A 19433-nucleotide genomic window follows, 5' to 3' on the forward strand; every position below is an offset into this window, starting at 1 on the left:
TCTAACAAATGTAAATGATATTAAAAATATTTTAAAATTTTATTCTTAAATTTTTTTCTACAACAAATAATCATTTTTAGTTCAAACAAAATATTATCAAAAACAAAAATAACAATAAAGAAATAAATAAATAAATATAAAAAGTCATATATCCACTTAAGATCTCAACCCTTTCACTTAATAAAATTGACGGGTTTAAGTTTGAATTTTAAAGACTGCACTTAAATCAGTAGACTCAATCACCATAAAACTCTTGGTGTGGTCATAATGTCATGCATTGATTTGTTCAATTTTAAAACACATATCTCTCACATTCATAATCAACGTCTAAATGTTTAATTTTTATTTCATAAGTTCTTTTAAATTTTATGAGATTCTTTAAGTCACGAATTCACAAAAGAAAAGAAAAAAAAAATAACACAAACAACTAAAACATAGAGAAAAGGAAAGAACAACTCGTAAGGAACAAAACTTTAAATCAAATAGTAACGTAAAACTTAAATACCTTGGTATCGAATATGTAAAATCATTTTATCTTTTATCGTTAAAATATTGTGTAACCTACAAATCAGATTTATTATTTATTTCGTAATTTTTATTTCTTTTATTTATATATATTTAAAATTTGTTAATGCGATTAAAATGACAATTTTTATTTTATTGAAATTTACAAATATTAAAAAAGAAAAAAAAAAGTATTTTTTGAAAAGAAAGAAAGAAGAACAAATTCCCTCCAAATGATTGGGCACAATCAAAGCGAAGCGAACAGTCTCCTCCGGCCATAGCCATTACTCTCTCTCTCTCTCTCTCCCCCGCCAAAAGAAAAAGCCTTTTTGATTCTCTCCTATAAATACCCTCCTCTCTTCCGTTCCTTCATTTTCTCTCCAGAAAATTCCCTCACTAAGTTATTTTTTTTGTTCTCTTAATTGCGCATCGACTTTGATCTCAATTAATTTTTAGCTTTGTTCTTTTGAATTTCCTTAGCATTTGAGCGCTTTGTTCAAACATCAGATCTACTTCTACATTTTGTCAAGGTTAGTTTCTCTCCATTTTAAATCTTTTTTTGGTTCATTTTTTCTCTGTTTTTCTTATTCGTTCTGGTTTTTTTAGTTTAAATTTCGAAAATCATTGATTGTTCTTCTTCTTATTGTTGTTGTTGTTTTGTTTAGTATTTCGAAAATTAGAGGTCCGTCTGATTTTCGTCGTTGTTTTTTTATAAATATTTTTTAGAATCTTCATTGAGAAATGAAGTTCATTCTTTCGAGGCTGCTCTGTTTGGTTGCTGTAAAACGAGAGAGTAAATTTTGGAGTATATAGAAAGAAAAACTTTTGTTTCTTTTGTTTCCAATATCGAGATTTTCTTTGTTTTCCAATAATGTTAATTACTTTATTTTTTTATTTTTCTAAAAGATTCGGTCTATTTCTGGATTCTTTGAACTGTAAATAATTCCTTTTTTTTTGTTTACATAAAAGGCTAATTTACTTTTTCTAAGCAAATTTCTGCTGTGTGTTGTAACTTAAAACAGTTATCAGTATCGTTTACTTGTTTGATATTTTGGATGAAATATAGTTATATGAAAGCTGTTAGATTCATATGGTGGTATTGAAAATTATATTATGTAAACATTTTAGTTTTCAGGGAAGAAAATTCTCTAATTATATTGCTTTATTTTTCTACAAGCGTAGATTAATTATAAAGTCTGGTATTCTAAGTTGAGTGATACTTATTTTGTTAAAATATACTGATAAATCTATCAAAAATTTATGATATAATAAATTTAAATATTTAAGTCATTAAATTTTTAAATTTTTTAAGAACGTATTTTTTTAAATTTATTATGGTTCCTTTTGAAATTAAATATTTTTTTGATTTTTTATACAATACTAGATTTATTCATGATCTCATCCTATTTTAAATATTTGAACTTTGATAATAATCTCGATGCTAATCGAGTTAAAATTCAAATAGCTTATTTTTTTTAAAGTGTTTTAAATTCAAGTTTATATACTATTACTCGAGTAAAGTATATTAACTACCATTACTACTTAATCTTGGCTTGGTGCATCATTCAAGTTGGTTAGGGTAAGTTTGGATGGCTGATATATTTATCTACTTTTAATATAAAAATAATAGTGATAGTAAAATTAAATACTATAATAATACTATAACATGCGACAAAAAATAAACTAAACCCACATATTCCGGTACCAAACTCACCCTTAGTCTCAATTTTGTCACACGATAGTGTATTGAGTGTAACTTGAGTATATCCCTGGAATCTGAGTTTAGTGGCTAGCACTTAGCAGAACTGCGTAGACTTTCTTTTATTGTAGACTGCGGAAAAGCACTAAACAGATTCATTTAATGAGGCACAGTAGATTAGCAAAAACTTTTACAGCCAATGCGGCCTTGGGGGGGGGGGGGTTAGCATTTTCGAGCAGTTAAATCATATAGCTGGCTTTGCAGCCAATTGAATCTGGATTTTCCAAATACAATAAATTGCCAGAGGATATTTCTTTGAGACCCAGGGGACTGTGCCGTTAAGTCTTAACTACCCCTGTAGCTTTTACGGTGTAATTTTTAACTTTGGGAAACAAGCTCAATAATTGGAGTTTAAGGATTATACACTAGAAGGAAAAGAGCCAAAATCATTAGTGAAGAAAATGACAACTCCTTTGGCTAACTGGCCAAATTGCTGTCATCTTGCTATTCTGAGAGTGTGGATAAGATGACACTAATTTTAGTTGGTCTGGTTGCAAAACAGGGAGTAAGAACTCCATTGGAATTAAGGCATTTACGTGTCTTCACTTCGTATGCACAGATTCTCTAGTCGTTAGACAAGAATAGTATATATCTCATCCTTCACAACAACCAGAACTTGAAAAACAGATTCATCTGTAGACTGAAAACAGAGTTCATTCTTTCTCTTTTCCAATCGTAATTGAGGTAAGCTGTATTTCTCTCAGTACGATGCATGTAATTTGAGATCCTTCTATGTTTCACTCTGTGTTTCTCTTCGTTTTCATATAAAGAACTTAGTAGTCGATGCTTTGAGTATCTTTAAAACATTTTAACTAAGAAAAAAGGATTGTTAATTCCCCCCTCCCCCTTTTTTTTTTAAATTTCCTCAATGACTTGCAGCATTGATGGTAAAAGGCCTTTGTAACCGTTACCTTCTTATTACGTCAGCTGAAATGTTTTTGTATGGTGGTTACTGGTTAGATCAACAGATCTTATCCCAGGAGAAGGAAAGGAAAATCATGAAGAATTTCAGAAGCAGAGTAGTGTTTTTCTCCATTATTCTCATTAAAAAAAAAAAGAAAAAAAAACTCTGAACAACTTGTTATAGTAGCCACTTGCCAATAGTGGGCCCTTAGTTTGAGCCTTTGAGGCTGAAAGGCTCATGTTTTAGACGTTTTGCGAGATGGCAGTTCCCTGGGGCCACATTAGAAATATTTTCTTAGGCTCAACATATATTTCAGATTTTTTTTTACAGTATTTTGACATGGGTATGGCCTATGAGGTCATTTTTGCTCCACGAAAGTGTTTGCCAGACTGGATGGTTAGTATCATCTATCAGGTGATTCGGCCAGCCAAGGTCCCAACCCCAGCCCAGGCAAGGAGTCTGTGACTTAAATTTTTACGGGACCCACAAATTGTGGGTACCAACCTTTCGTGAACGAGTAACAAATTTATGCAGCAAATTCCCTGGCGAGTGGCTACTAGTGTATCTTTTCACGGGCACTCACGCTCTAGGATCCCCAATATCTTTCTTTCTATCTCTGACCACAAGCAATAATACCAACCGCCCACTTGCCTTCGTTTAGCACAGAAAAAGAACAAACCAGCATGCAAGTCCTTTCTGTCAATTTCTGGTCTTCGCTCATTTCCCTTTTCCTCCCTTTCATCGATTTAGTCACATGTATTATGGTTCTTTTCCGGTATCTGTCTTTCCTTTCTTCGCTTTTTTATATGGACAATAGTCATAATTCAAAATTATATTTAAAAAAGATATTTCTGTTTGCTCATTCTCTCTTTTTTGAAGTCCAAAAGTTGCAACCTTCCCCTATAGCAAGTCTATGCAGTTCTTCCTCATTTCCTCTTAGACCGTAAGTAGCGGCACTTACCTATCTGTACCATTAATTTCCGACATTTTCTAGCACCGGATTGCTTATGTTTTCTCTTTTACCGGATTTCATTGACGCACTTGTCTTTATTGTCTCAGTTTATCTTTTTTCTTGTTTCTTTGATTGCTATTGCTTAACTCTGGTAAATCAACAGAATTACTTGAATTGCTTTTGGTGAATTGTAATCTAGCTGGCCAACAAATTTTATGCTTTGGAATCTCTTCATTGTTTGACTTTTAGAAAGTTTGATTGCAATATGCAGAGCGTGTAACCGGGTTAGGTATCTGAGTCTTTCTAATCATACTATACAAGTTGGTGGCAAATCATTTTCGTTCATCAGGTTAGGTAACCAAGGAGATTCCTAATATGTACTATCTGTTAATATGGCTAAAGCCGTTATCATTCAAGTTTTCTTTCAAGGAATCGGATTAGGAATACGTGTAGACCAAGCATTTTGGTTTGTCTCTTCGGTGCTTTACGTAAAAAAACATGTCCGTTCTTGAGTTGCGTCAATGTCCCAAGGTGGGAAAATGTCTGTTCATTCAGAATTCCCCACTAGGAAAATAGGGAAATGGTTGCCCCATTTGGTTGTTCTCCCACAGGCAAAAAATTTGCCTTTTCTTGTGCCAGCAGTTAAGGTTGCTGGCTACACCACTCAAAGAATAGTAGCCCCCCCACTCAACAGAGCAGGGGTTGATATGTCATCGCAATCGACATTGCTTAGTGCTTTTATTCTTTGGTCTACTCAAAATTACCCAAAAAATTAATCGAAGAGATTGATTCAGGTCTAATTTAGTCGATATTATTATTATCATAACATATAAGAGGATATAAATTAGAGTGCATTTAGACGCACAATATTTTTCTGTTTAAGGACTTAGGAATTATAGTTAGTAAATAGGAATTGTACTGTAAAAAACACTAAAGAAAATTATTGTCGCACTTCTAGTTGCTTATTTTCCATGCTGTTGTATTTCAGTTCGAAATAGAAAGGAAAATAGAGGGGAAAACATGTTATTAAATTCGCTTTTGAGTTGTCAGGTCTAGTTGCTCTGTCTGTGCATTTATATTTAATTTCACCTATTAAAAGATTGTCACAAATTTCTTTAATTTATTATCACAATATAAGGATATACGTCATTCTATTAATTCTGTTTGTAAAAATTGATAATTTTACTGTCAACGAATGTGATAACTCGTCTCATAATTTTTATGTATCATTTGTAGGATTTTTAAAATGTTACGAAATTGAAATATATAAAAAAAATATAAAAGTAACAGAAATGTTACTAGAAAAAAGTGTAAAATGTAAAATTCCCCTAAAAACTACCTTTTATCTGGACTAGTTTATAAAATGCGCATTGTTAGCGTGGTCCAGTTGCTGCTCTCTCTATGCGCATTTACTTCATTAATCCTTTGCATGATAAAGGTACAAAGGAATATAAATTTATATATAATCAGTAGAATTCTTAAATTTGTACAGGACACTAAAAATATAATATATGTTAAAATATAAAAGTAGAAATCTTATAATAAAATGCTAAAGATAATATTCTCCCAAAACCTTTTTGTAAATTATCATAGAGAATGGCAGAATTGCAGAAGGTAAAAGTAATTCAAGAAAACGGGTAGAAATTAGACTAGAAAAGTTGGTGAAATGAATTTTTAATATAGTTCAAAGTAATAGGAAGATTTTAGCTAAAACACAGTTGGAGATTCCTAGTACGGGGCCTAAAATGTTTATAGATCTAATGTTGAAAAGCATTATTAAATTATATTGCAGAAACGTTTTATGTGTTTTTTTTAAGGTGAAGAGGGATTTGATGTGTTGAATATAATGAAGACAATAAAGTTTGTCAAAAATTGAAACAAATCATGATTGTCGTGTATGACCCCTTTTTCATGCCTAGAATGCTGCTCAAGCGATACATGCTTTCTTCATTTGGTTTTAACGAGGGAAGGAAAGTATATGGGGATTGAACTGGTCAATGTTTCTTGTCACTATTTAGTGGCTTAAACGACGTGGTATATGCCTTTTAAGTATATTAAAATTCATCAGTCATTTTGTGGATAAAATAAAAGAAGTTTTTTAAAGTAATAATATTTATTAAAATGGTTATATTTGAAAAATAAATTAAAATAGAAAGTAAATTTTTAAAGGAAATGAGGGGAGTAGGAGATAAGAGTGGGTTGTTATGTAAGATATTTATAAAAATACTCAAAGATATAAGTTGATTTTGAAAAAGTTAATTTGTTAGTCTTTTCTCTGAGTTATGTGACTAATTCAATCAAATATTTTATTATTAGCATAAATAATTTTATGAAATCCTTTTCCATGAGAGTTTGTAGTTCATCCTCCGATTCCACACTGTGAGGTTCACACACTACACTATCAGTGGTCACCTCTTCTATTGGAATCTCTCTTTCTCGTATTGCAACTACAAGAAGGGACTCAAGTAGCCCTTCCTCCAAGATGTCTTCTTTCTAACTTGTATGATCATTTAAGTTAAATCCTAATTTTATTGTTTATTTTGTATTCCTTTTTATGTAAATTAGGGTATTTTTAAAAAAATAACAGTCCTCGTTAATTATAACATTGATTTATCTTTTTTTCCTTTTTAAATATTAATATATTGAAATCTTTCCGCGCGGTACATATTCATATTGTTGACACTATTACAAGATTTTACACCTATTTTAGTTAGAGTATACCTAATTTTACTAAGATTTTGTTTTACTGGTTTCTTTTCTTAGAGCAAAAGTTGGACCTTAGCAGTTACCACGCCCCTTAGATTTTCTCCCATAGCTGTAAAGAAAAAAAAGATATTTGACTTGTCTCTAAATGTTTGATTAATTGTTGCATTGCACAGCATTTTGCATTTTGTTTATTATTATTTCTTTCTTTGGTCAATTACAATGGATTAAGGGACAACTTGATATCAACCATTTGTTTATTTATAATCAGTTTCATTGAAAATTAATAATAGAGATTAGTTGATTTATGGAAAAATATTTAGTACATTAGGGAGTTTTAAACACTAAACAAATATCTATAGAAATGGTAAAATAATTTTTAAAAAGGACATATCAATTTTTTAATGTTACTTGTAAAATAAAAAATTTATATCTTAGTGTACCAAATACAAGCCTTGATTTATTATTATCAATTAGAATTATAAATTTTACAAACTAGTAGTAAAATGCCAAATACATACTCTACTAATAATCACAAAAAAGCCAAAAATTTTGGGTTGGAAACGAGCTGTAATGATAGGACTTTTGGCATACTTCATGTTTTTTGCATGCAACTTCTGAAAAATTAAGTGTCCATGTTATTACTTCATCTATTTTCTTATCAGCTTTATTAGTTTTTAAACTATTTGTTTAGTCACTTTCTTCCATTTCACAGTTTCTCCAAACAGTTACGTACTTGTCACATTAGTGTGTATATATAAATGGTGACGGCTCTTGTTTTCTCTCTATTTTACGTTCTAGAGAATGCCATAGTTTTCAAGGGTAGTACATTGATATCTGGAGCCTTTTGACAAAATCAGCAGACGACTTAAATACAAACTTTTGTTTCCTTTAACTGAAAGGAAAAAAAAATGGGTTTAAACTTTTGTTTTCGTTGTTGTTTTTAGAAAATAGGACAAGCTTAGTTATTAATTATAATAAGTAAGAGATTTGATTGTTTTATTTTATTTGAAAAAGACAAAAGATTACCCTGTGGAATAAAAGACACAATATTTTTTCCCACTAAAAGAAAACCAAAATATATTAAAATTGATATTGAAGCGGTTCAGATTTCTTTAGAAATCTGTTCAAATACCCGATAAGACTTGGAAAATGCTCATGTGGCCTTACCTGAGTCGGACCCACGGAGGAACGTGTAGGAAAAAGCAGATCTTTCCTAAGTGCTTTCGTCATAGATTTTTTTAGTAATGATCATTTAAACACTGTATTAAATTACTTGATTGATATGTCCCAATTTCTTGTCTTTCGAGGTTTTGGATTAGTATTTTACTATACTACTTATTTTCTGGTTTTTTGTTGGTAAAACTTTTTCTTTCCCTTTTCTAGTCGATCTTATGTTCTTTCTTGTGTCACCTACGGCTGCATGGCTGGCTTTAAGTGCCCATATAAAGATTTCACAAGAATTGTGTTCCTTCCTTACTTTTTGTCCTGCTATGATAAATCTCTACCACCCACAACTAGACTCTGGAATTTTCTTTCTGTTTCATTTCTTTACCTTTCTTATCTAATCCTTTGGTGCTTCAGTTTTAGTACAGAAGTTCATGTATTGTAGCAAAGCGTAAGCAGGTTAACTTTTCTTATAGGAAATATTGGGTTGTTTGGTTCTTAGGATTTGGTCTCAAAGGTGGGAATTTATTTTTTTTTCCTTTTTTTCACTACTTTTTGCTATTTTAAACGGGTTAAGACTATTTTAAGATAGATTCTTCGAGTTTAATAAGCTTCCAACTAAAAAAGATTCTTTTAATTTTTGCGTGCAATGGGTTGGATTTTAACCTGGATGATAGGTTGTTGCGGAATCTTGAAAAATGAAGGGAACTGCATAGCCGTGTGGATTTTATTTTCTCTATCGTTCGGCTCTGCTAATGTGTCATTCTTAATTCTTCCTTTTTTCCTTTGCTATTTTTATACATTGTGGATTTTGTTCCGAAAGAAATCTTGGGCTTGAATTATTATAAAAATTCATGGTAGACCCCATTTTTTCATCAAATTCAGTGGATCCCATTTTATTTGTTATCTTTTCATCTTTTTCTTTCCTTTTGTTTGATTCTTTTTGGGATGAAATTTAGGCAGTAACAAGTTTTTAAAGACAATGGAAATCTTAGTAACTATTTGTACAAAATCATTGACCGCCGTCTTGTTTTTACAGTACGTAATCTTAGTAAGATACAGAGCTTTCTCTGAATTATGCTGCTGATTAATACGCTTAATTTACTAAAACAAAAATGCAGGACATAAAATTATTCTGAGAGCTTATAAAATTGGTATTGGTGGTTGGTTTCTAGATTGAGCGTATGCCTGGAAACAAGTACAACGGTAATTCGCCGCATATACCAACTCGCACGGAACGCCTTTTGCGTGATAGAGAGCTAAGGGAGCAAAGGAAAAGCAACAGAACTTCCCATTTAGATGAAGTGATTGATATTCGTAAGGGGGCTGAAGTATCTGAAAATGGACCACGTTTTAGAGAAGGTGACAACTCTAAGGCTGATTTTGTTGAAAAATACTTGGAAGACGCTGCAGTTGCAAGGGCACTGACTGAGGGATGCGAAAGACAAGATGGAAGGCCTTTTAGGCAACGACTGTTGGTAGTGGCCAATAGGCTTCCTGTTTCTGCCGTGAGGAGAGGTGAAGATTCATGGTCACTGGAAATAAGTGCTGGAGGTCTTGTAACTGCTCTCTTGGGTAAGCTATTGAGTCCCTGGTTTACTTGGGATATGTGGCAACATTTCTACATTTACCATTACAGGATAACTTTAGATGAACTTTCCAGGTGTCAAGGAGTTTGAAACAAGGTGGATTGGATGGGCTGGTGTGAATGTTCCGGATGAGATTGGACAGAAGGCACTTACTAAAGCTTTAGCTGAAAAGGTATTTAGTTGCGTTTGAAACACTCTTTCTGGAATGCAATCTGATTATATGTTGTATAGGCAATTTAGATTGAAGGCACTTATCATGCAGTGGTGTATCCCAGTATTCCTTGATGAAGAGATTGTTCATCAGTACTACAATGGTTATTGCAATAATATATTGTGGCCTCTATTTCACTACCTTGGACTTCCACAAGAAGACCGCCTTGCTACTACAAGAAGTTTCCAGTCCCAGTTTGCTGCATACAAGAAAGCCAATCAAATGTTTGCTGATGTCGTAAATATGCACTATGAAGAGGGGGATGTTGTCTGGTGCCATGATTACCACCTAATGTATCTTCCCGAATGCCTGAAGAACCATAACAATAATATGAAAGTTGGTTGGTTTCTACATACACCATTCCCTTCTTCTGAAATTCATAGGACACTGCCATCCAGATCTGAGCTTTTGCGTTCAGTTCTTGCTGCTGACTTGGTTGGGTAGGTGTCTGCTGCATTTTTGCTGACTTATTGCACTTTATCTTAACATGATTGATATATTTTACTCTTCAAACATAAGTTATCAGTTTATCTCAATTGGTGAAAACTGGATATGCATAGTATAGCTAGTTAACTTTTCCTCTTAGACTATTTACTTCTCTAATTTTTGCTGTTGGTATTCTTTGTACTTATGCAAGGTCCATTGTTTCACAATTTTGTTGTGTATGGTGGACATTTCTATTGGCAATTATCACACTGACATTTTCTCTGCCTTGTTAATTTAATTATTTTATTCTGCAGATTATTGAAGTTTAGCTAGTCCAGAAATTTGTTAATTTCACTTATTGTAACTAACATGTGCTAGTTTAAAACAAGCAGGATTATGTGGTTTTAGAATTGCATGACCTCTTGCAGCTAAGCTTTCTGAAAATCTTCAGGGAAGTGATGCTTATTATTGAAGAAAATTTGGCAAAATAAAAACAAAAAAAATCCTTATTTGTATGTGTTTGTATTTAAGATGTGTTGCATTTGATTCTAATAGGTCTCATGATTTTATCACTTTGAAGTGGTTAATTCCCTATTATTAGATCAGCTCTGAGAGTGTGTTTCTCTAACTTTTATAAAGCTTATTATTAAAGCAAAGCTGGAAAAATAAAAACAAAAAATCCTCATTTGTATAGATGTTTGTATTAAAGATTGATTGCATTTGATTCTAATAGGTCTCATGGTTTTATCACTTTGAAGTGGTTCATTCCCTATGGTTGGATCACCTCTGAGAGTGTGTTTCTTAGACTTCTAGAACTATTTGCCTAATGTGCAGATAACCATTGTTTTCATTTTGTTGTATGCGTTCCAGTTTTCATACCTATGACTATGCCAGACATTTTGTTAGTGCCTGTACTCGAATTCTTGGAATTGAGGGGACACCTGAAGGAGTTGAGGATCAAGGGAGGCTGACCCGTGTTGCTGCGGTATGTTTGATTCCTTTATTTTATTTTATTTTATTTTTTCACTTGACTTCTCCTATGCCTTTATTCTTCTTAGCTTGTTGCTTTATATGCTGCACTAGGAATATTAGTTTAAACACTTTTTTCCCTCAAACTAATTGCAAATTATGCTTATACTCGTCTTTATGGTTCTTTAATTGCTTGAGACATCAGTTTCCTATTGGGATAGACTCTCTACGGTTCCAAAACGCACTTCTGGTTCCTCAGGTCCAGGAACACATCAAAGAATTGAAAGAAAGGTTTTCTGGCCGAAAGGTAGATGCTTTATTTACCTTATGACATTATTATAATCTTTAATTTCTTTATCTGCTTGTTTGTTGCTAAATTTGAAATCTGTGATTTCTGGTTTTGTAAGTATGTGATCAACACATTGTGCAATTGTTTTGACCAAAACTATTTTCAGTGTTTGTTAATAATAAAATTCTACCCTGATTTCTAGTCATGCCATGTTTGAATTACTATGGAATATATATACACAAACTGATTATATAGACATGTAGATATGTATGCGTAGTTTATATAATATTTTAATGTTAATACTAGGATGTATACTTGTTAAGCATCTAACGTAAAAACAGTTGGCATTAAGTGGAGAGACTTTATAAGACTAGGAAACCCAATATTTAACAGATGGGGTATAGCACCACTTAACAGCCAGCTCAATTTCAGCTATTTAACCCTTTTAGATTGAAATTTTCTTTTTCCTTTTTTCCTTTTTATTTCTATTTCACCTTTCAAAGCAGTATAATGTAGAAGTGTTTGCCAGTTTATTATACATGCTTGTAAATCCATGTAGAAAGAATATTTCTCTCTTCTATATCTTCTCTTTTTGGTTTTCTAATATAATTCTTTTGTGGCCTTATGTTGCTGTGGTGTATTATTTTATTTGTTGCTCTGTGTGCTTATTATTAACTGTCCTAACTTGGCAGGTAATGCTTGGTGTTGATCGTCTTGATATGATTAAAGGAATTCCCCAAAAGATACTGGCATTTGAAAAGTTCCTTGAGGAAAATCCTAACTGGCGTGATAAAGTGGTTTTGCTTCAAATTGCAGTGCCAACAAGAACTGATGTTCCTGAATGTATGCTTCTTTGTTTCTCTTGTTTGTAGATATGTGCTCTAATACTGTTTATATGTTTGCCAGGTATAGCATATTTCTGGAGTTAGTTTTCCTGTACAAGAAAGATGTGTTATTGTTAGTTTTTAATATACTTGAATTCCATCTTGGGCAGCAATTGTGTAGATTTTTTAACCTTAAATCTGTTTTGGTATTGGCAATGGTGTATTTACCAGTCGTTGGGCATAAAGAGCCTCTAGATGTTGTGGACTGAGCAAGTTAGATCAGGCTATCAATTAGCAATTAGAAGCTTTAAAGAGGAAAGTGCAGGATACAACATGAGCTTGAAATTTTAGTTCACTTGCTATACTCAATATGTATTATCAATTGCATACCCAAATATGTTAAAAAATATCAATTAGTTTATAAAGGATTTTGTTTTACTGAATAACAAACCAACCTGACTTGAAGTCTGAACCAGGAAATGGTGTAAGAGTTGAGGTTTGACTTATAAATATGCTATTCTAATTCCTCAATTGCTCTCCTGAAACATGTTTCGCTTCCTGACCAAAGTTGAAGATAATTAACATTCTTCTTTTTACAGTTACCCATGCCCTCCAGAAACCTTTCTTGAGTTTCTTTTGTCCAATGAAAAGGAATTTGATATGTTTCATTACCGACTCTGGTAGTAAATGCAAAAGGCAGGATGATAATGTTGTCAACTTTTCTTACAGATTCCTTGGGTTCATCATGCATGCTTAATTTAGTCATATTATTTTTAACCTTTAGTATAGTTATTTTTATAAATAATGAAATTATGTGAAAAAATCCTGATTAATGTGTTTGGCTGAATGTAATTCTTAATTTTACTTATTATTGTTCACAGACCAGAAACTTACAAGCCAAGTTCATGAAATTGTTGGGCGAATTAATGGTCGATTTGGATCACTGACTGCAGTACCAATACATCACCTGGTTTGTCTTTGGCATCCTAATAATTTCATGCCTGTGTTCTTTTTTCTTTACTTGTACTTTATCTGCTAGCTCCATGAAACTTTGGTTTGAACTCTCTTGCCTGCAGGATTTCTGTTGCCTGTCATCTTGGCATTCTAGCATTTATCTTTTTATCTTTTCATCATTCTTTTAGTCTGGTGGGAGATAAATATGGAACATCTTGCAGAAAAATGTTAAAAGAGTAGCCATTTCTGTTGGACATTGAATGGAAGAGAGAGTAGAGTAGAAGAAACAATTATCCTTTTCTTGTTTTGAAATTAGAGTAGAGTTGAAAATTTATCATAATGGTTTTTCCCCAGAATTAACAGTATGCCCCAAATTCAAACCATTACTAAAATGGATTTTTGGGTGGTAGCTTTCACATCTGAATCCTCTACTGAAGAACTCAGAAACACTGAGTTTTTTTCACTCTATTTCTCTCTACTCTTCCCTCGACAAAGTTGTAAAAGTTTACCATGAGGTGTAGTGCCTTAGGAAGATAGATACCCTAAATTGACTGAAGTTTTAAATGAAAAGGAAGTACTCACCTTTTTGTGGAGACTCTGAGATATTAAAAACTTTTACTTTCATGAACTTGCTAGACTAGGATGAGAAATATTCATGTATGGGAGAGTGATATATTGTCTAAAATGAATTATAATAGGTCGAATTTCAGGTTGTGTATTATTTGTCTTATCCTGAATGTTCCTTAATTTGTTATAATTGAACCTGTTTATAATCATAGGTTTCTTGGTTTCATCTTTGGTTGTCTTACCAGCATTTGAAGTTTGGACTTTGGACTGTGCAAGGAAGAGAGATCATTATTTTAAGTTTTTGTTTGCTTTCATGGATTTTTAATAACGGGAATTTTTCTATGTACTTTTTTCACTTTACAGGATCGTTCACTTGACTTTCACGCACTATGTGCATTATATGCTGTTACCGGTACTTGTTGAATTGTTTTTCTTTTTATCTTCAATTTATTTTCATTCTTCAGTTTATTTTCATTCTTCAGTTTATTACTTTATTTGGTTGATTCGTAATTGTTTTACCACTAAACAATTTTAAATTAGTATTTATCTTCTACTTTTGCTTTTCGATTTGTTCTCTATGGATTCAGATGTTGATTGATTTGGTCGTCTGTTGTAGTTGCAATTATAGTTAGTACTTGAGACACAAACAAAGGCCCTGGTTTCACTTCTTGCAAGTAAATATTCTAGGGAAAGCATAACTGGTTCATTGGTTTTTTCTGTGCATCACAATCAAACTTTTTTATTGTGTTTTGGCACATTGAAGAATCATATGACATCTGCAACTTTTTTGGAACTTGAAACTAATTTGGATAGTTCTGAGGAAAGGCTGACAGTTGTTCTCTAAAGAATAATATCTGGAGAAGTCCAATAAGTCTGTACAACTAGAGACTTTATTATGAAGTTGCTATCGTTGTAACCTGGAAAGTCAATTGATTGTGATCATAGAATTAGCAATCTTGATGAATTGTATCCTCAATGTCTTTTAAATATTTATCAGTCTTCAGGGAATTAGTGAAATCCACTTTAGAATATTGCTTTTCTGCTTCTCGGAAGGCCCATATGACAATAGCTTTTTGGTTATGATTGATTCCAGGATATGGTTCTTAGCACCAAAATTTTGATTATACTGTTTTTAGTTGTGGATTGCTGTATTTAATAATGATGACCTTTTCTCCTTCAGATGTAGCACTTGTCACATCTTTAAGGGATGGCATGAACCTTGTCAGTTATGAGTTTGTTGCTTGCCAAGAAGCAAAGAAAGGGGTCCTCATTCTCAGTGAAGTAATTACTTACTACTTAAAAGTATTCATTGCATGTTTTTGGGTTGATCGATACTAGTTTTGCTGTACTTGATTTTCATGCTATATTGAAGACTTAATAGGTTAATCAAAATTCTTGCTCTCAAAATACTGAAGTGCTGTACTCAAGTTAGTGAAAGTAGTTCTTTCTAACCTTGATATCCTTGATGTATCTTGCAGTTTGCTGGTGCTGCACAATCTCTGGGTGCTGGAGCAATTCTAGTAAATCCTTGGAATATCACTGAAGTGGCTGCTTCTATTGCCCAGGCTTTGAACATGTCGGCTGAAGAAAGGGAGAAGCGACATCAACACAATTTCCATCATGTGACAAAGCATACTGCTCAAGAATGGGCTGAAATGTTTGTAAGGTACGCAACAATATTTGTCTGCAATTTTGAATATATCTTCTGGCTGTTCTGAAACTCTCTAGAACATGTTCATCATATAGGCTAGGCAAATTTTCCTCTTATAGGCCAACTAGTTCTATTTCAGTTTCAACATGGTTTGAGTGTTGAAATATATTCTGCTAAATTCAGGCTGAGGTTCATTAATCTGGCAACGGAGAATTTTACAGTTGAAAACATAGCCTTTTCTTTTAAAGATTTACGTGAATGTGAAAGATGACACAATTATGATTTTCTTACATTGTTCAAGTGCATGTAAATTTTGAAATTTTACTGCATTTGTTAAGCTCATTAGCACTATGGCCTTTCCCAACTTCATACAGAAGTTATCTGGTTTGGCCATGGTCAACCTTCCTTCAGCTTTTGTTGCATTGATGTACATTATCAAAAGTAGTAATCTATTTTCTAATATAGTTAGCCAGGCATAATTGATTTTTGCCTCAGTCACATAGGAAACTAAATTCTCAGGTCTGCTTATTTCATCTATCAAAAACGTAGACAGACAAGATATTATCTTGGTATGTCATTATATATATAATTTTCTTTTAAAGGCACTCAGTTTCCCATTAGTACTGATGTTATTACATTTCCCTTTCCAATCAACCTTCAGTTAAGTTGGACAAAGTCACTTGTTGTCTTGTATTAGGCGTTCACATGTCAGCCCATTTTTTTTAACTGTCAATTTGACTTGCTCACAAGGGCAAAGATGTGGTGTTGCCCCCAAATTATCTGATTTTGAAGTTTGGTATTGCCAAGTTGGATCTCTATTCCTTGGCCATTTGCTTTTAGCTTAGGTGCCTTAACAAGTATGTAAATGGTAGAGATTATTGGTACTAATTCCTTCTGTTCACTCTTTAAGATCAGTACATTTCTTTCCAATGATTAGAAGAAATGAAGTAGAAATGTAATGTCTTTTCCTCATTAAAATTAACGTGTCCATGTTCTGCTAAATGCTAACCATGTCATGCCAGGATTCACTGAGATTTGAGTTTCCTGTAAATACTTTGCAGTGAACTGAACGATACCGTTGTTGAAGCACAGCTAAGGACAAGCAAAGAGCCTCCTGAGCTTCCACAGAATGATGCAGTGGAACGTTACTTGCGGTCTGGCAATAGATTATTGATACTGGTATGATTGTTTGACCTATAATCTCTTATGTTTTTTTAAAATGCCCCTCAGCTAGTAAAAGCTTTATCCAAGGCCTGCAAGTATAAGATACACATCAAGCCCAACGGGCTTATGATTGTTTTTGTATCAACTAAAGGCAAGTTAACATTTTTACATAATTTGACCATTGCCATCTATGTTTGCTAATGTGATTGCTAGCTCTTTGATTTTCTTTTTCCCTTGCAATCTTTTCCTGGAGGCATACTATTAATGTCATTAATGCTTCCCTTGTTGACCTCATCTTGGGGATGGCCAAAACTCAGGGTTTTAATTCAACATTAACCGAACCTGTGGATACTTCTGGGAATAGAAGTGATCAAATCAGAGAAAAGAATCCTAATTTGCACCCGGAATTAAAAGAACACTTAACAGCTCTCTGTAATGATAAAAAGACAACTATAGTTGTCCTTAGTGGGAGCAAAAGTGAAGTCTTGGATAAGGTACGCTTGGAATCTTCTTTCTTTCTGCTCTATCCTCATTTTGTCCTCTATCAAAACCACCTGATTGCTCTCACAGAACTTTGCGGAGTATGATATGTGGTTGGCCGCAGAAAATGGGATGTTTCTACGCCATACAAAGGGTGACTGGATGACAACCATGCCAGAACACTTGAACATGGAATGGGTTGATAGTCTGAAGGTAACAAGATTGTAATTGATGTACTCTTCATCCAATCTGTCTTTCCTGCTTTGCCTAATGATGCTGATGGCATGATGGCAGCATGTTTTTGAGTATTTCACTGAAAGAACACCAAGATCAGAGTTTGAGATCCGCACTACATCGCTCGTATGGAATTACAAGTATGCAGGTACTTGGTCTGTTTGATTTTTGAGTTTTCTCTTGATTGATACCAACCCTGCTTGTCTGAACCTTCCTTGTGTTTCCTTTCATGTTATTTTGTCTGTAGATGTTGAATTTGGAAGACTTCAGGCTAGAGATATGCTGCAGCATCTCTGGACCGGCCCAATTTCTAATGCATCTGTTGATGTTGTTCAAGGGAGTCGATCGGTTGAGGTTAGACCTGTTGGTGTTACAAAGGTAACTTCCTGTTCACCTCATATAAATTTTGTTTATTCTATTTGAATATGTTTTTAGTTTAGTGGCGTTGGAGATTCCTCCTTGCCTCTATTTGATAATTTCATTTAAATCCAGGGGGCAGCTATTGATCGTATTTTAGGAGAAATAGTTCACAACAAGTCGATGACAACACCAATTGATTGTGTCCTTTGTGTTGGACATTTCCTGGGGAAGGTAATATTCTCTTCAATCTTGCATAAAGGCATTCTAATAAACAAACAACACTGCTGCGTTATGGGAAATAATGAGAGGCATCTTTAAGGTCGCAAAACGAATTGGAGCAACCTCACCATGGTGTGGAGGCGTGGTTCATTAGTAGATCTTGGTGCATTGGTTATTTTAACTGGATTAATCATGTTCTGATAATAGGATTTTGGAAAGTGCTGAAACTATAATGTTCACACTTTAATTACTTGAAAGAAATGCCAGAAAATTGCATGATATTGAACTTCGTTTGACGCCCTTTAACGATGAGAAAATTTTCATCATTTCACCAGGATGAAGATGTTTATACATTTTTTGAGCCAGAGCTGCCTTCTGATGCAAATATGGCAAAATGCAAGCCAATCGATGCACCAAAGTTACCTACTGAGAAAAAGGCTCCCTCGAAGCTTCCAGCAACCAAAAGTGGGCCAAAATCATCACAAACAAAGACACCCAAGCCATCCCCGGCTCCTGATAAAAGAACTGTCAATAACCATAGCAGTGGGAGCTCCCGGCGTGCATCACCTGAAAAGGTAAAGGAGAAGGAAAAGATGGCCTGGAGCGTGCTTGATCTCAAAGGAGATAACTACTTCTCCTGTGCTGTCGGACGGAAGCGTACATCTGCTCGATATTTACTTGGTTCATCAGATGATGTTGTCTCGTTCCTGAGCAGACTAGCAAAAGGCACTTGATAACGCGCCTTATGTTGTCGACTTTACATGCCTAATAATTTCTAGCATTTGAGGACACCACAATCAAACGAAGTGTTTCCTTAACAGTCGAGACAGATATGCTGCCATTGATCGGCACTTTTCCCTTCGATTCTCCCATCCTTCTGAGAACAAACTGTGCAAAGCTAAAGTTTTCAGACACATGAACGAACCACAGCATAGTTCATTGGGTCAATATATATATATGATGAAGGAAAACAATATATGGCGACAAAATTTTCTCTTCATTGTTGCATCAGTTTATACAACAACTACATTGGCTTCACCAGTATTTGAATGTTTAAATTATGGTCACTTTTCTCTTTGTAACTTCCAACTCTTTTGACTTGAGATTCATTTAAACATGCCTATTGTTGTATTAAAGGTGGATACATCTATATACAGATACAAACAGATTACTCAGCTGACAAGCTTTGAAATTCCTTTTTAGGGAATTTGAAACTGCTAATTGACAAAATTACTGGTTGATGCAATTTTTGAACTTCATAAATGATCCGAAATTTAATTGTTAGCCATTTTGTTTTGTCATAATTATTATATTTAGGGGTTAACAAGTATGTATGTTAATTTTTTAAAATGATTTCTTGAAATATAATAAATATTCGTCCTTATTTAATTGTGGATTCTTGGCATTATCTAATTGGATGAATTTTTATCTCGTGTGTTTTTTTTTTTTTCTCTTTCCTTTCAATTTTATGATTGGGGTCTTTATTGACTTCAACAATCAACAGATT

At 33.4% G+C, this 19433-nt stretch overlaps 1 protein-coding gene across 24 annotated transcripts; it reads left to right on the plus strand.

Moving 5' to 3' along the window:
* The first annotated feature begins 704 nt into the window (after nucleotides 1-704).
* On the plus strand, nucleotides 705-19180 carry LOC108482892 (alpha,alpha-trehalose-phosphate synthase [UDP-forming] 1-like). Of its 24 annotated transcripts, none has more exons than XM_053031171.1 (19): nucleotides 3490-3942; nucleotides 4047-4110; nucleotides 9165-9564; nucleotides 9653-9750; nucleotides 9841-10229; nucleotides 11086-11200; nucleotides 11390-11491; nucleotides 12166-12316; nucleotides 13179-13267; nucleotides 14182-14230; nucleotides 14999-15099; nucleotides 15297-15484; nucleotides 16531-16648; nucleotides 16951-17127; nucleotides 17204-17326; nucleotides 17408-17495; nucleotides 17595-17725; nucleotides 17840-17938; nucleotides 18262-19180. In XM_053031171.1, the coding sequence occupies exons 3-19, from the start codon at nucleotides 9174-9176 to the stop codon at nucleotides 18658-18660; spliced, it is 2808 nt and encodes a 935-aa protein (XP_052887131.1). In that variant the 5' UTR covers nucleotides 3490-3942; nucleotides 4047-4110; nucleotides 9165-9173; the 3' UTR covers nucleotides 18661-19180. The 24 variants fall into 24 exon arrangements, with proteins under 24 accessions (XP_017641468.1, XP_017641473.1, XP_017641469.1 ...); XM_053031160.1 differs by having other exon boundaries at nucleotides 3491-3942; nucleotides 9111-9564; XM_017785979.2 differs by lacking the exons at nucleotides 3490-3942; nucleotides 4047-4110 and adding an exon at nucleotides 705-1034 and having other exon boundaries at nucleotides 9111-9564.
* Nucleotides 19181-19433: the final 253 nt, after the last annotated feature.

Source organism: Gossypium arboreum, chromosome 1 (genome assembly GCF_025698485.1).
Source record: "Gossypium arboreum isolate Shixiya-1 chromosome 1, ASM2569848v2, whole genome shotgun sequence".
Lineage (NCBI taxonomy): Eukaryota > Viridiplantae > Streptophyta > Magnoliopsida > Malvales > Malvaceae > Gossypium > Gossypium arboreum.